Raw genomic sequence first — 15,800 nt, 5'->3', positions numbered from 1 at the left:
GCAACCATAAATTATGTCTGATTGAAGAGTCTGTTCCAAGAAGCCAAATTTGAGGATGCTTTCAGCATTAAAGCTGTTCTACACATTGCATACAGTACTGAGATAGCAGAATTCTGGGCTGTACACTTGAGGCTGCAGGTGGGAGGTGCATGCTTTTAAACGCTTCTGCACCTAGGAAGGGGATCTCTACAAGATGTAAACTATTCCATCAGACACAAAGGTTTCATGAGGCCTTCTCTAATGTGACAGTTTCTTTGAAGCAGGAAAGGTTTTAGCATTCAGAACTATGACACCTTTCACACATTTGCAATTGCAAGTGGTACAGTCCAGAATTTTATCACCTCACCTTACCACTTCAGTTTCTGTGGTATGCAGAATATCTCTTGCTGGGGATTTAAGCAACACTTAAGATGTCTCTTAACATGTCTAAAGACTCCTCTTTGTCTCCCGCACACTTTAAGGGAAAGCTGAACATAGATAATGTAATTCATAATGGATAAAACAACATTTTAAATCCAAATGGCAGTCCTTAAAACTATGTTTAATATTTGCAACCAATCTGTTCTATTTCTGTGAACATTTGGTGTCTTTACATTACTGCTTGCTGATTCCATCCATAAAAAAATGGCAGCTGGACTCTTGCCTTGGAGGCACAGCTTTGGCATGCTGTTTCTAAGAATATGAAAATGTTAACTTCTGAAAATAAATAATGCAGATTGGAGTGATGCTGTTACACAGACAAAGGAAGTGTGTGTGTGCGCGCGCGCGCAAGTGTCTCATGTGGAAGCACCATTAGGCTAAACACACTTTCTGAGATATAAACCCATTGATCTTGGTAAAATTAATTCTAAGTAAATCTATTAAGGATTGACCCATTAGTCCTGGATTTAAAAAAAGAAAAATGGTACTGGCTTAAAGGTTCTAACAGTGGTCACTAACTTCATAGCTGACAATGCTGCAATGGACCAGTAAAATCTATCCAAAACACTTACTTACTAGCAAAGCAGGAATGAGCCAGAAATAGTTCAGTATTCTGTGTGAAATAATCAATGCAGCAAGTAAGTACATAGGATAAATCTAGTTATATGGACTTAAAAATAGAATGAGATTGTTTTATTTGGTCATTGTGCCCCCCCCCGTATTTGAATAAGAGGTATTCTGATCTACAGTTCCACAAACAGTCCAATATGCATAGACTTCTTCCTTCTTTCAAAGGTTTCTAAACAACTTCAGTGACAGGGGAAATGCTTACAAATGCAACATTTTTACCTACATACACCATGCTGCTGCCCTGCCACTGAACTGACTGGGAAACCTTTACAATCCAGAGCAGCTTCACGTGCACATTAGAGCTCTACAATTTACAGAAAATAACTGGATATGGACTGTAATATCCATTACAGAGAAGTATACAGATAACTACTTTTATTATAGTATTTGTAAATATTCCTAGTTTCAAATGTAACATTTAGTTATGCACTCTTTAGTTACCTTAATACAACACTAAATTTATTTGCTTGCTTCCAATAAATACAATTAATTTGGCCTCATTTTAGAGAAGGATGTACTTTGGACAACATGAACACAGATATAAATAGTAGACAGAATCCCTGTGAAACTATTCTAGTTCGCAGGCACAAAGTAAATCCAAAGTTGTATTGATGAGATACAATTTGGGTTCTTCTAAATTGGGGAGGCTAACGTGTGGCCAGTTGGATGTTGCCAGACAATAATTTACACCATCCCTGACCGTTGGCCATGGATTGGAAATGATGGGAGTTTTAGTCCAGCAATATTAAGAGGAGCCCAGATTAGCCACCCCTGTTCTACAACAACTCTATAGATAATGGCACATTCAATGGGAACTTCTGTGCAGTTCCCTCCACCCCATAAATGTACATAGATCACAGAGACATTGTTGGTGGACTGTGTGCATTTTTGCCATATGCAGGGAAAGAACAATTTGTTTGAAAAATGACAAGTAGGCTTTAATTTTCTTTTGGATATTATTGCAAAGTGCAATGCCTGGAGTCCAATGAACACCAGCAAAAATGCCACATATGTTAACTTATTCAAATATATAATGGGAGGGGGTGCAAAAGAATTTTAAATGTATGGAGCAGAACAGTATTGTGAGCAACATAGAGGAGTATTCTGGTCACGTTCGTTCTTTTGGTCGTGCAATGTTACAGTCGCTGAGCTTCCTCCAGTATGGTCTAGTCCACGGGTGGAGCTGGTGGTTCTTGTCCCTGTGTGTCAAGAATACACTGATTTATATATTTTAATTTCATTTAGCAGCCTGGTTTTCAAGACAGACATTCTATGTAAAGGGGCATGACATAATACGAATTTAAACATAGGCAATCAAATATAAAGCATCTACTTAAAACTACTGAAAGCTAGCGCAAATAACCCAGCGTAACTTAAAACACATACATAAGCAGAACTCAGCACTAATTCTACTGCTTGCAAGTTACTCACTGAAGGCCATGACAAAAAGATGGGTATTCAAGGCCCATTTAAAAGTATGAAGCTTTCCTCATGTCACATGGGACTGAATTCCACAACAGCAGGCCACCACCAAAACGTCCCTGTTCTATGTGCCCGCCATTAGAACAATAGGAATGTGTACAAAAGAGAATAAAGATTAGAACAGAAGAAAGAAATGTGTACAAGAGAAGAAGCTGTCCATTTCAAGATTCGCCATACACCTTTTTGAGTTTGTTTCCATTAGGGAATGCAATGGCAGAACCAGGAATGCCAGGGACAGATAGAACTCTAGCTGACTGAGCTACTGAGAACTGGAAGTATTCAGAGATGTCTTTAGGCCTGGCAGTGAATAGAGATGCCCCATGTCACTCCTTCTGATAGACCAAGAAGACGCTTCCAGGGTGACCACACAATTTATTAGAACCAGGAAGTGGGCACCTGTCATTGTCTAGTTAGCAGGGCAGACCTTCCTGTCTGCTGAGGACTAGTCAGCTTATCCCTGGCTCGGTTCCATGCAAAACCGTCCCGCCTGATTCCAGCCTGATCCTGATAACAGCTACAACAGGTAATCTTCAATACTCTCAAAAAGAAACAAACAAAAAACAATACACACAGACCTCTTTCTGTTCCCTTTCCTTCTTCTACGCAAGGGTGACCGATCTTCCACATAAGTGCTAGAAGTATAACAAACTTGGGGAAATTGTTTTCATTACGTTTTATAAATCTGTCGTGCATGAAGTCTGTGCAGTGCTAGTGTGTTGTGTGGGATGAAAGAGGAGGGCATTTGCTGTGTGTAACACAGCGGGTGGCGCTGTGGTCTAAACCACTGAGCCTAGGGCATGTCGATCAGAAGGTTGGCGGTTCAAAACTCTGTGATGGGGTGAGATCCCGTTGCTCGGTTCCTGCTCCTGCCAACCTAGCAGTTTGAAAGCACACCAAAGTGCAAGTAGATAAATAGGTACCGCTCTGGTTCGCCAGAAGTGGCTTAGTCATGCTGGCCACATGACCCAGAAGCTGTCTGCGGACAAACGCCGACTCCCTTGGCCATTAAAGCAAGATGAGCGCCGCAACCCCAGAGTCGTCTGCGACTGGACTTAACTGTCAGCGGTCCCTTTACCTTTAACAACATTACAGATTTCTATTGGTTGAAACCACTGCTTTAAGGTACTTTTTATTTAGGACTGCACCAGATCGCAACATGAACGGTTTCGTAAACAGGAATGCAACATTAGAATGGATGAGGAAAATGCATTACTGGACACAGTGTAGCACAATCTGCCAAAAGTGACATATGAATTGCATTTGTTTCTTGGTTTTTCTTCGAGAAACTCAGGCTTCTGCATCACCTATTCCCCTCTCCCTGCCTCGTTGTCTGACATTATGTAGGGAGGTTAACTAAAACGTCGGAATACTCACATTATGTGGGCTGGATGGTTTTTCAGCTGTAAAAGGTCTTCTTAGGTTAGCAGGTCTCATCAAGAACAGTACCAGTGCCAGAACAAGCCATCCCACCATTATCATTGTCACACTGATGTCATTATCAGCAGACGGATTGGGTCCTGGCACTGGAAGGAAAAGAACATATGAATTAAACGGAGTGGAGAATTTCAAGTCACTTTTCAAAACTAACTACAATTAAGGGGACCCAGATGGGGATTACGCAGCATTTTGGGAGAAACAAGAGGGTCAAGCTAAGGTAGAAACTCAGGCTCGACAGATAAGTTCAGCTCGTGAAGGAGGGCTAACTGGCTTGGAAAGAGAAAAGTAGCTCCACCTCCTGAGTCACTGAACAAACACGGTCCCATGTGAGTCACTGTACTGACTGTTAAACCTTAACCTCAAGAAATAGATGACTATTTCTTAAACGCTGTCTGTTTCTTTTCCACTTTGTCTTTAATCCTTTTTAAACTGATCACAGGGCTAGTTATTTCATCTGCATAACTGAAGGTTTATGGTGCCATCTGCCAACTTTCCAACAAATGAGTTCTCTCAGCTTTCTCACTTCCATATTTATTTTCTTCCCTCTGTGTCTTTTACTTTCTGGTCAACAGGGTCCCTAATGTTAGCACCGTTTTTGAAAATGTAAAGAGCAAATACTTGCTGATTGTTACCAAGAACCTGTAATCTACCCACTGACCAATATAAATTTTGTAGCGGTGGTGAAAGGCTGAAGCTATTGAGGCCTCCACACAGGGGGCTTTATGATGGATATAGATATAGACACACATGCAGAACACACACATTTATGCAAAGATACAAGCAGTCTAGTATGTTTACATTAATATTATTTAATAAAGTCACTACCAAATTGATTAAATCCACAGCAGCAGTGCCTCAGTGGTGCAAAGTGCCTTCCATCAGCTTCGGATAGGGATAGCCTAACTACTGTTGTCCATGCTCTGGTAACCTCTAGGTTAGATTACTGCAATGCATTATACATAGGGCTGCCCCTGAAGACGGTTTGGAAACTTGCTAATGCAGAAATGGGCAGCCAGGTTGCTCACCAGGACCAAACAGTTTGAACATATTACACCGATCCTGGCCCAACAGCACTGGCTGTCAATTATGGCCCAATTCAAACTACTGGTTTTGATCTATAAAGCCCCAAAACAGCTCAGGACCACAATACTTCCAGAGCCACATCTCCCCATATGAACCTACCCAGACCCTGTGATGATCATCTGAGACTCTTATTCATGTGCTGCTTCAGTGAGAGGTCTAGAGGGTGGCAACACAAGAACGGGCCTTTTCTGCAGTGGCTCCCCATTTGTAGAATGCTCTTCCCAGGGAGACTCGCCTGGCACCTTCATTATACACTTTTAGGCACCAGGCAAAAACATTCCTCTTTAACCAGGCCTTTGGCTGATGGACATCCTATATCCTTTTAAATGTGTTCACAAGGGGGTGGTTATTGGTTTGTTTTGTTCTTGTTTTTATTATGTATTTTGTGATTTTATGCTGTGAACTGCCCTGAGATCTTCGGAAGAAGGGTGCTATACAAATTTAACGAATAAATAAAAATAATATAAAAATGGGAGGATTGCTCAGCCATGATTACTGAGCAGAGGGATGCCTCCACTCAGTCCAAACCTCCCACAGTCTGGCTTGAGAAACAGTTTGGCTTGCTCTGTTAATCTTGCAGCAGTACAGAAAACTAATTCGGCTCAGAGCTCGGTGCCCAAAGAGTGCTGCCATAAGAAGCCAAAGAACATTGAAGGCAGCAGTATCATGTAGTCAGAGTTCTCAGAGAGGAAAGCTGATAAGCGCCCTGCTTTTCTTCTGTAGCCCACAAAACAATATCCCCCTAAACTTCTGGAGGCCTCATTTCACTCATCATTTGGGCAGCAATATAACAGCAACTGATGCGAAAGGGACTGTGAGAGACAAAAGCTAGATATCTGGGCTGCTGTGGAGTTTTAAATCCATCAAATATCTTACAGATAAGCTGACCACCTCTTTAAGAAGCTGTTCTCTTCAAGGCAACACTTGAAGCTCCTGTTTCCAGGGCTCATCAGTTATCTGCATATCTGTCAAAGGCATCTCCTGTATGACATCCCTCTCAATGTCAAACTGCGAAAGAGACCTTCAGCTTCCTTGGGCAAAGGTTATTAGCAGTGTCCTTGGGGCAGGGGCAGAGAGGGAAGGCCTAGTAGGAAATAAGCTCAGAGTTGGAAGCAATTAAAATTATAGATTTTTAAAACCTCAGGAGTAAGGTTTCTTCCTCCTCCTGTGACATAGCTCTGTTCAATATACAGTACACCGAGCCTCTGACTACCCACTCCTTTCCTCAATGTATTGCAAGAATACATATTTAAAAATGTAATCAACCTAAATCAAACCGTTAATATTTAATAATTATATAGCATATTGTAAGAATTGCGAAGGTATAGGAAAGGCTTGAAAAGTTTGTGGCATGCTTTAAACATGTTCATAATTTATCTTTGCAACAGCCTTCAAGGAGGACAGGATATTGTTCATGCGGCAGACGGGAGCTCTGAGCTAGAAGCTTGCTGAAGGCCATCTACCGTAGTTCATGGCTAAACTGATATTTGGACTGGGGACTATTTGTTCCCAGCTCACATCATGACGATAACCACAATCTTATGCAGAGATTTTGCCAATGGGGCAGAGAGGAAGGGCCCTATCCTGTAAAGCAGGGATGGGAAATCTCTATGCTGCTGAGCATGGGTAGGCAAACTAAGGCCCAGGGGCCAGATCCAGCCCAATTGCCTTCTAAATCTAGCCCACGGTCGGTCGGAGAATCAGTGTGTTTTTAGTCAGTGTGTTTTTACATGAGTAGAATGTGTCCTTTTATTTAAAATGCATCTCTGGGTTATTTGTGGGGCATAGGAATTCATTCATTCTGAGGTCTGAGGGCCAATGGACCCTGCTGAAAAAGTTTGCTGACCCCTGCTGCTGAGGGTCTCATTCTCTCGGGGGTAGTCTCACGTGGGACACATGTCAATGCTGGGCAGAGGAGGGCTGATGAGGGGCGGGAACAAAGTTTTATGTATTAAATAATCCAGAACAAAGGCTCCATTCTTCAGCTTTCGTCATGGCTAGCTCAGATTAGAAATCCTATGCAGGTCTACTCAGATGTAAGCCCTGAGCTAGGTTTGATGGGGTTATTTTCTGGACAGCAATTCCATTCTGACTTTAGTGAGCTATATACATACACACCCAATTTACCAGTATTTTCACCAAATAAAATACTGCCCTTTATGGAACTATAAAGAAAGAGGGAAAGCACAATTTTAAAAGCTAAGAGAAGGAAGGAGGAAACACAGAAGAATGAAGAAACTGATAGAATGGAGAAATTGAGAAGCTACAGTAAATGTTGGAGAGTACACAAAACTAGCGGGGGGGGGGGGGTTACACATTGCACTTGGGCCACAGGTTGCTCTCCACTGTGTTGCAAAGGGAGATGCAACACGCCTTGGTGAAAAGACAGAATAAAAGTATGGTGTGAAGACACAGAAGACCACCACCTTGTTAAGCTAAGCTAGTCTGAGAGTGGTCAGTGCCCAAAAGGTAAGGTAAAATGCCCCTGGATGGTTAAGTCCAGTCAAAGGTGACTATGGGGTTGCAGCGCTCATCTCACTTTCAGGCCGAGGGAGCCGGTGTTTGAGCCAATCAAAGCTGACAGAGACAACAACAGAATTAGCTGCCCCCAGAAGGGCCACTCTTTCTCTGTGCCAAGTCTCTGCTTTGGCAAGGTCTTTTCCCAATCTTTATGGACATAACAGTGTCATTAGACACCAATTTTACTTGCAAAAATACAATTTTTAAAGTTTTTAAGCTAGCCTATAGTATCTCAAAGCAAATGAGTGCTGTTTCACTTTGTCTGGATGCAAAGACCAAACCCAACAGCTTCAAACTTCCACAGAAAGACTCCAAATGTGCAAAAATTCAGGGAGTTCCCTTCACAAGTCATCTTTTTTCATAATGATTCATTCATCTGCAGCAATGGAACAGACGTCAGGGTGACTTCAGCAGAGCCCCTGCCCTCCTGCTTCCTAAACCTAAACCCCACCCAAAGTTCCAGCCTTTACTGCTGTAATCATTGGCCAAAAGAGTTTGTTTGTGTAAGTTGGGTCTCAGACAGGAAGCAAAATAATCATAGGCTCCCAAACCACTTGCTGCATTCCTCCAGCTCTTCAGTCCTATCAGCAGATGTGACTAAGGGAAGACAGCAGACATCATAATTCCCTGCCAATTCGTGCTAAGCCCCCTCACCTCAAATCTAGAAATAAGCTTATCATTCCACTAGGCATTTGGTCTTTTCAGTTGATATTGGGGGTTGGGGTTGGGAAGTGTTTTCAATTTTTTATCTGCTGTTCCCATCTTCTTTTAAACTGTTTTGAGTATGTTTCCCTGATCCCCCCTCTTAATTCTAATATGTAAGCCACCATGAGCGTTTGATCTAAGAACAGAAATCGGGTGTGTGTGAAGTTCCTAAATGAATTGTGTGTGGCAGAATCTATAAATTCTATATGCAAGCCACCTCGAGGGTTTCATGTAAGTCAGAAATTCAGGATATAAAGTTCCCAAATTCATTTGTGTGCCAGGATCTACACTCTCCACAGCTCTGCTTAGGGAACCTATGATCTTCCAGATGCTGTTGGACTCTGATTCTCATAGGTCCAGGCAGCTTGGCCAGTCAGGGATGATGGGAATTGGAGTCCAACAACACCTGGAGTCCCTCGTTTCCGGTTTAAGAGAAGGGTGGGGGGAGGGCACCAAATCAATACAGAAGAAAGCTAGTGACAGGGAATCCGGAGATGTGACAGTGAGAATCTAAAGGAGCAAGTCAAAATGTAGTCTAGCAAGCCATTCCCCATTGACTACAGGCCCCCAGACGTCGAAGATTCCATAGGCGTACAACATCTGCCCTTGCAATTGGCTGGCAAGCAGCATGAAACTTCTGGGTTGGCTAAGCCTGGTGCAAATATTACGGTAGCAGCCGGGCCTTCTGCCTTGCCTGCTACGCAAAGCAGGTATTCCTTAGTGCTGCACTTGAGGTTCCAGCATTTAGACAGCTGGCCATGCAGTTAACTCTCCAGGTCTGTATACTCATAGCCTCTTACTGGCCCCAACACACTTTATGTAAAAATTCCAAACATGTTCTTACTCACAGCTAATTCTCTCTGTATTTTTATATCACTCCTAAACATCCAAACACTGCCAACCCCCTCCCCCTTTTTTCAAAAGAGTAGGAAAGATGGAAAATAAGACTGTAGTGTGCTATCTGGCATGATGAATCATGAACCTTACCTGGGTCTAGTACCTGGCTGGAACGTTTATGCATTTCAAAACTGGAATATCAACTTCCAACTAAGAAAAAAAACTACTCGTGTTCCTTTGGTTCAAATTACCAATACTACAAGGTATACAATGGCACGATTCTTTCTGAATTATCTAGGCCTTTTTCTGTTTGGATCAAAACGCATGCCCCATAAATTTCTCAAAATGCTGTTTTGATATCCTAATCTGATGATACTTTTCACAGAGCAACACCCACCCCTAGCCCTCAGCCATGCATTGTCCTCTCCCCCCCCCCACATTTTCTATTTTAGGAAATAAACGCCTTTTAAGTTTTATTACAACCAAGGTATATAAAAAGTGGTTATTCTGTTTATTAAAAAATCACCCCTTCCCAAATTGCAGCAAGAAAGCAGATGGGAACATTTTAAATGGGAGGGGGACCAGAGAGAAAACCTAAGAAGTATCTCCCTGCTTCTGTGAATTCTCCCACTTTAGACTGCAACAATCCCTGTGGTATTTTGTGAAAAGAAAAGAAAAAGGTGAAAAGGTGAAATATGAAACTCAGTCTAATGCACAGTTAGGCATCAGACATAATCTTTTCCTTTGCATCTATTCCTTAACACTAATTATTTTAGCCCCGAGATTAGCAGGAGGGTCACTCCTACTTGCCATTTCCATTGATGAGAGTAGCTTGTTATATGGGGAACCAGAGTAAAGGCCTCCTTTGTAGTGATGCCCACCCCCAGCTTAGACTCAGAGAAAGCTTTCTGATCTAAATGGAATTTTGCCACATGATGAAGAAGGCATGCTTAGACTTATTCTGTCCAACTATCTTCCTGTATTTTGTAATGATTGTGGCTGTTGTTTTATTGGTGTTTAAATTGCATTATCATCATCATCATTTTGGATATATTTCTGTTGATATATATAAAATCAGGAGTTGAGTTGCTTTGTGCTGGAAAGCAATATACAGAAGCGTTTTAAAATATACACGCAAGATTTCCCTATTACTCACGTTCCTGAAGGCATTCCGTGTCTGTGCAGTAGGATTGGGATTGCCGTAACTGAAACGAAGAGAACAGAAACTTGCTTAGAGAAAAAAGAGATTTCCTCCGTTCTAAGATTTGTGGGTGAGTCTTCAGAATTTCTGAAATAAAATGAACTTTGGAGAGTCGAGTGCAAAGTCTTGGAAGTTAACTATTGTTAACTACATGGGTTTTACTTTCAAAAATTTACTTGTATATAAAAATTCTTTTTTTCAGCTTTTCAATAAGTGCTAGAAATTTGGTGATAATCATCGGTTGGAAAAAGATGTTCCTTTCTTTTTTTTAAGTAGCCTCTCCAAATACATTGCATCACAGTTGGCTTTTGAAACCAAAGCAGTTGGCTGTACAATATGGAGGAGTTGCTATTAAAAACAATGACGTGCGGACCAATTCCAAATCTCTAGCCGGACACAATCTTCTACTGCAGGCTTCCTCAAACTCAGCCCTCCAGATGTTTTGGGACTGCAACTCCCATGATCCCTAGCTAGCAGGACCAGTGGTCAGGGATGATGGGAATTGTAGTCTCAAAACATCTGGAGGACCGAATTTGAGGAAGCCTGTTCTACTGGATCAGAAAGAGCAGGCCTAAACCAGATATATATCCAAATGCGCATCTCAGAGCAAATGCGGTCTCTCCACACTACTGTACATCATTTTCAATGGAATGCTCACTTGGGGACAAACTATGTTATATTAAGCATGTTTTTAAAAACACCATGCTGAGCACTGGTGGCTTTAATTTTGAAAGAAAAACAGCTAGAGAGGGTCTTGATCCAGATTAGGACACTGTACCACTTTCCCCGCCAAAATCTGCCCCCAGGGCCGTCTTAAGCATACCCAGCGCCCTGGTGCGAAGATCCCTCCGGTGCCTCCCCCATTTCCCAGAGTTGACACCCCCCCCCAGTCCTTCCAGCTTCCTTTAGGCAAGGCCAAGAAAGGCAGGCTGCAAACAAGCCCCTCTCCTCACTTGCAGCAAGTCATAAAAATAGCCCCGGCCCAGGAGGACAATCCACACGCTACCAGGCAGGCTGGAAGAGGAGGGATTCCAGCAGCTCCTGTTCCCTCAGCTCCTGCGGCCGCGTACGTGAATGCTGCTTGGCCCTGCTCCCCAGGGTGCTTGTACTTTCCACGTGCGCTGCGCTCTTACCTCTCCAGTCCCGGCCTTGCACTGTGCGTGCAGGTTGAGCGCCACTGCCTCCGCCACCGCACCTGGACACCGAGTCCGTGCGCCTCAGGCGAGCCGCCACCCAGCCAGGTTTCGGCGCTGCACTGGCTGCTGGGTTAGCGGAGCCCAGCAGCCTCAGTCAGTCAGTCGCCCCAAACCGGGTGGAAGGACGGAGGCAGGGGAACAAGCCCCGCAGCACCCCCTCCCAGTTGCTTGGGCACGGCCGACACCGCTCGCTATCCCCCGGCCGCCTCAGCATGGAGGTAAGGACGGAGGGAAGGAGGCCAGATGGGTGCCACGGAGCCAGTGGGGAGAGCCCCAGACTGCGGGAAGGCATCCGAGCCTTCCCACCAACAGGGATGACCCTGGCACTGCGTTTCATTGGTAGAGCTGCTGCCATGTGGCGTCGCCTCTACCAATGAAACACAGCGCCGGGGTGAGGAATGACCCAGGCGCTGCAGAGCGGAACAGGGTCCTAGTGCCCCTGCTCTGCTCACTTACCTCCCTGGTCTCCCGAGTGGCGCGGGTAGCGGGCGTGCAGGAGGAGGGAAAAGGGAAGTCGCTGCACAGCTCCCCCACTTGCTGGGGCGCCCCTCAGCGCCCAGGCGCCCCACACCACTAGACCCAATGGGTGAGCCGGCCCTGCCTGCCCCTCCCTTCCCATCAGCTGCTAATTGTCCTTAAAGGTACCTTTCGCAGTAAAACGTCACAAGGGGCAGCTGTGGGGTGGATTTTTGGCAGGGAAATAGCTAAGGGTCCCACGTGACTATGTTTCCTTCACAACAGAAGCGGTAAGTTTAGGCGTGCTTTTTTAAAAGCATGGTTAATGTAGCTATGTGATTTAGCCACACTACAACAACACTCAGAAATCCAAGAATGCATGCCAAAGGTCAACTCCAACCCCATCCTTTAAATTTTGATGGTGATTCTCCAAGGGGCATTTCCTAAGCACAAGTCCCTCCTCGTTTTTTGTTCCAGTGCTATCAGATGAGTGTTCACCTATGCAATTTGCTTCACTTCCATCTTTTTACAGTGGCCAGCCCTTGATCCCTTCTGCATTGGAGGGATATGGGAATTAGAGATTTCACACACACAGAGGATTTCCCCAACTATATTGAAGGTTTCTCACACCTGTCCTTTCTCCTATTTTAGCATCAACACAAAACACCCACTTTACAATCAGAGAGAGAACATATCCATAGGTTTGGCTTTAATTCTTGGCAAATGGAAAACTCTCTACAGTGGAATCTCGGTTTACGAACGCAATCAGTTCCACGGAGGCATTCGTAAACGGAGGCATTCGCTCCCTGAAGTCACGCTTCTGTGCAGATCGCTTCTGCGATCTGCGCATCTGACGCCACGGAACCCAGATGTAAACAATTCCGGGTCCACGGTGTTCGTAAACGGAGGCGTTCATAAACAGAGGTAGGTGTAAACAGAGGTTCCACTTTAATTGCTTCTGCTTTGACTTCTGTCTAGCAAGCTCTTTCAATAAGCTTTGTAGTACATGAGTTGTTCTAATGAGGGAGAGCTCTGCACAAGCCTGGAGACATTTTGCAGACGTAGATAAAGATAAACTGTACCTAACACATTTTAAAATTTGATTTGAATGAATCACGTTTCATTAATTTCACTGGGGCTTGACTGCAGGTGAGCTTCAAGCAGACTGTGTCCAGTGGTTTGTATTATGTAACATACAACCATATGTACCAGGTAAAAATAGAAATCATATGAGCACAACTTACTGCATTTTTAACCTACACCACCATTCTAAAGGGGGCTTATAACCACACACCTTGCAGTGTTGCTTCCCTACCAAAAGAGGGCAATGTTGATGTAGGCAAGATAGAAAAATAATGGAAAAATATATACGGTAGTAGTACAGTATTAATAAGATTCCTAGAGATTGCCTTGCCTTTATTATACACATTCTGGAGATAAGGTTATAGGAAATGGGCATCCACAAGAGATAGTTGCCCCCTGGTGAACCTAATTTCCAGCTTCCATTTTTCAAAAAGAAAGTATTTAGACCTCGTAGAACTTGAGATATGATCTCCCCTTAACAGACTGTGTGCCAGTTTCATTTCCCTCCTCAGCAGTTTAAATCAAAATTCATATACAGTAATCCTTTCAAAAATGCCCCTCCCTCACATTTGACACAAGACGCAGTATGTTAAGGATTTCGTGTTTCAAGAATTCTCTCTCTCTCTCTCTCTCTCTCTCTCTCACACACACACACACACACACCTCTACACACACCTCTCACTGGGTTCATTTGCATTAATACTCCCATAACTCCACCCTGAACCTATTTTATCTGATACAATCTCAACTGACTTTGACGATGTTGCCGATGACAACTGTTTTGGGGTCCATGGCTGCATTTGCAATGTGGGCACTGCTGCAAAACGGCTGGCCCGGAAGGACACAGCAATTCACAAACCGGCTGTTGTGGGGACGTGGAGAAAGACTGTAGTTACTACTGCAAGAAAACATCCATTTCACAGAAGGGAAACTAATGAGAGGCTAAGAGGCAAAACACCTTGGCCCTTCAGAAACTTAGCAGAACACATGGCTGGGATACATGAGCCTCAAAACGCAAAGCTACTCCTTGGAACGTAACACTGTTCACAATTAAATTTCCCCTAAATCACCTTTAAATAAAATTAAAACCTCACACACATATGCTCATCCTACCTCTCCCAGACCACACCACCTGGCCCCATAGCCTCCATTTTTTCTTCTTGTTCCCTACCTTTCTTTTAGCTCACAGGTGCACATTTCCTGTCTCCTTATCACTCCTCTAAGTCAACATGCTAATCCTAATTTTTATCTGTCCTCTCTGCTGGACAGAACGGAAACGCCATTTACCTTCCCGCTGGAGCGGTCCCTATTTATCTGCTTGCACTTTGATGTGCTTTCAAACTGCTAGGTGAAAGCATTATGGAAAAGCTCCAAGTACAGCTTTTGAATGCCCTCGGGGCTGCAATATAAGAAGACACGGCACAAAAGGAAAAGGTGGTGGGTCAGGACGAGGAAAGCAAGCAAAGGGGGGCACCTAATTCTTAAATGTTCAAGGTTCTTATCATGGCCAGGTTGGATGGAAACAGGCTGCTCAATATTCAAAAAGGCTCTGGAGGAATAGCTTCCTAGAAGTGATTGTAATACACCCAGAAGCTGCATTTTTCCCAACAGCCATGTGGATCCCCAGCCCAGTTCCAAGTAAAATGCTGTGTTTTCCCTCCCGTGGGGTAAAAAAATTAAGTCATTTTAAAACTTAGGTACAAGCCTGTCAGTGTTATAGTACTTTTCAATCTTGTTGTTTTAACGATCTCCCACTGAAACAAAGGAGTATTTAAATATGACTGGATCATTCCTTTATTTTCCCAATTCTTCTCTTTTATACACACGTTGGATAGCCTCACATGACACCATTCAATTGCAGAACTACTAGTATGGCCCTTTAAATAAATCTAAGAAGCAAACCTCCAGCCAATCTACTTTCCCACTACCCTTAAAGAGTGCTTTGTGTCCATGGATTTTACCTTGACTAGTTTCCAAGATTGTGCCGCTCCTCATCTGTGCCAGAGTGCACATCTCCCCGAAATGTTGAGAGAGGGGAGGGGGAGGGAGGGACGGAGAACCCACTCCCAAGGACTCACCCTTGTTTTTGACAGCACAACTGAAATTGACAATGCTCAGCTGGAAGGTTTCCCTATTATTGTAACGGTCCATCCTATGGATAATAGATGTAGCCCCTTGAACGACTTGTGGAAAGACTGCTCTAAGAAAAAATTGGCATGCCCTTTGAAAGACTGCATGAGTAGCGCTCAAGAAGGCTATTCAGTGGTAGCCATGCAATTGGCCGGAATCGGATTTGAACGAAAGGAACATAAAGGCAAATGTCTCTCACCAGATTGATCAGCCTCCTCATGGCATGTTCATGCGAGCAGATACACTCGCAGGGATCAAATCCACCTTCTGCCATGGCTGTTCAGATGAAGCTAAAACCGGTCCTTGATAACGAACACCTAGAAAAGACAAAGGGGTTGTGTGTTAGCTACACATTTTTTTCCTTTTCTTTTCACACAAAGGTTTACCCATTTTCATTCAGGCTAAACTTGAATTGAGGCCAGCAATTCAAAATAACATTTTCCCCTTGTGAGCAAAGCTCAAGCTGCACCAGGCAAAAGACTCTTTCCCATCGCCAGTTTGAGAGGACAGACCAGGGGGAAATGAGGATCATACTCTGAGCGCATCATAAAAAATTGACACGCTTTAAATTTGGCGCCTTTTTCTTTTTGAATATGTCAACTTCAAAACGCTCCTGATAG

The 15,800-nt window shown here is 43.7% G+C and overlaps 1 protein-coding gene across 1 annotated transcript in view; it reads right to left on the bottom strand.

Annotated features, from left to right (window-relative positions):
* Positions 1 to 346: 346 nt before the first annotated feature.
* SMIM14 (small integral membrane protein 14) overlaps positions 347 to 15,800 on the bottom strand; it is a 37,632-nt gene continuing 22,178 nt past the window's right edge. The window contains exons 2-5 of the mRNA XM_035113020.2: positions 15,380 to 15,497; positions 10,271 to 10,319; positions 3,907 to 4,055; positions 347 to 2,249 (exon numbers count right to left, since the gene is read on the bottom strand). Of these exons, the coding sequence (XP_034968911.1) occupies positions 2,217 to 2,249; positions 3,907 to 4,055; positions 10,271 to 10,319; positions 15,380 to 15,454 (306 nt within the window). The 5' untranslated portion in view covers positions 15,455 to 15,497 and the 3' untranslated portion in view covers positions 347 to 2,216. The remainder of the gene's footprint in view (positions 2,250 to 3,906; positions 4,056 to 10,270; positions 10,320 to 15,379; positions 15,498 to 15,800) is intronic.

Source organism: Zootoca vivipara, chromosome 9, assembly GCF_963506605.1.
Source record: "Zootoca vivipara chromosome 9, rZooViv1.1, whole genome shotgun sequence".
Lineage (NCBI taxonomy): Eukaryota > Metazoa > Chordata > Lepidosauria > Squamata > Lacertidae > Zootoca > Zootoca vivipara.
The sequence above is the reverse complement of the archived record's forward strand: the minus strand, read 5'-3'. Positions and strand labels throughout refer to the sequence as shown.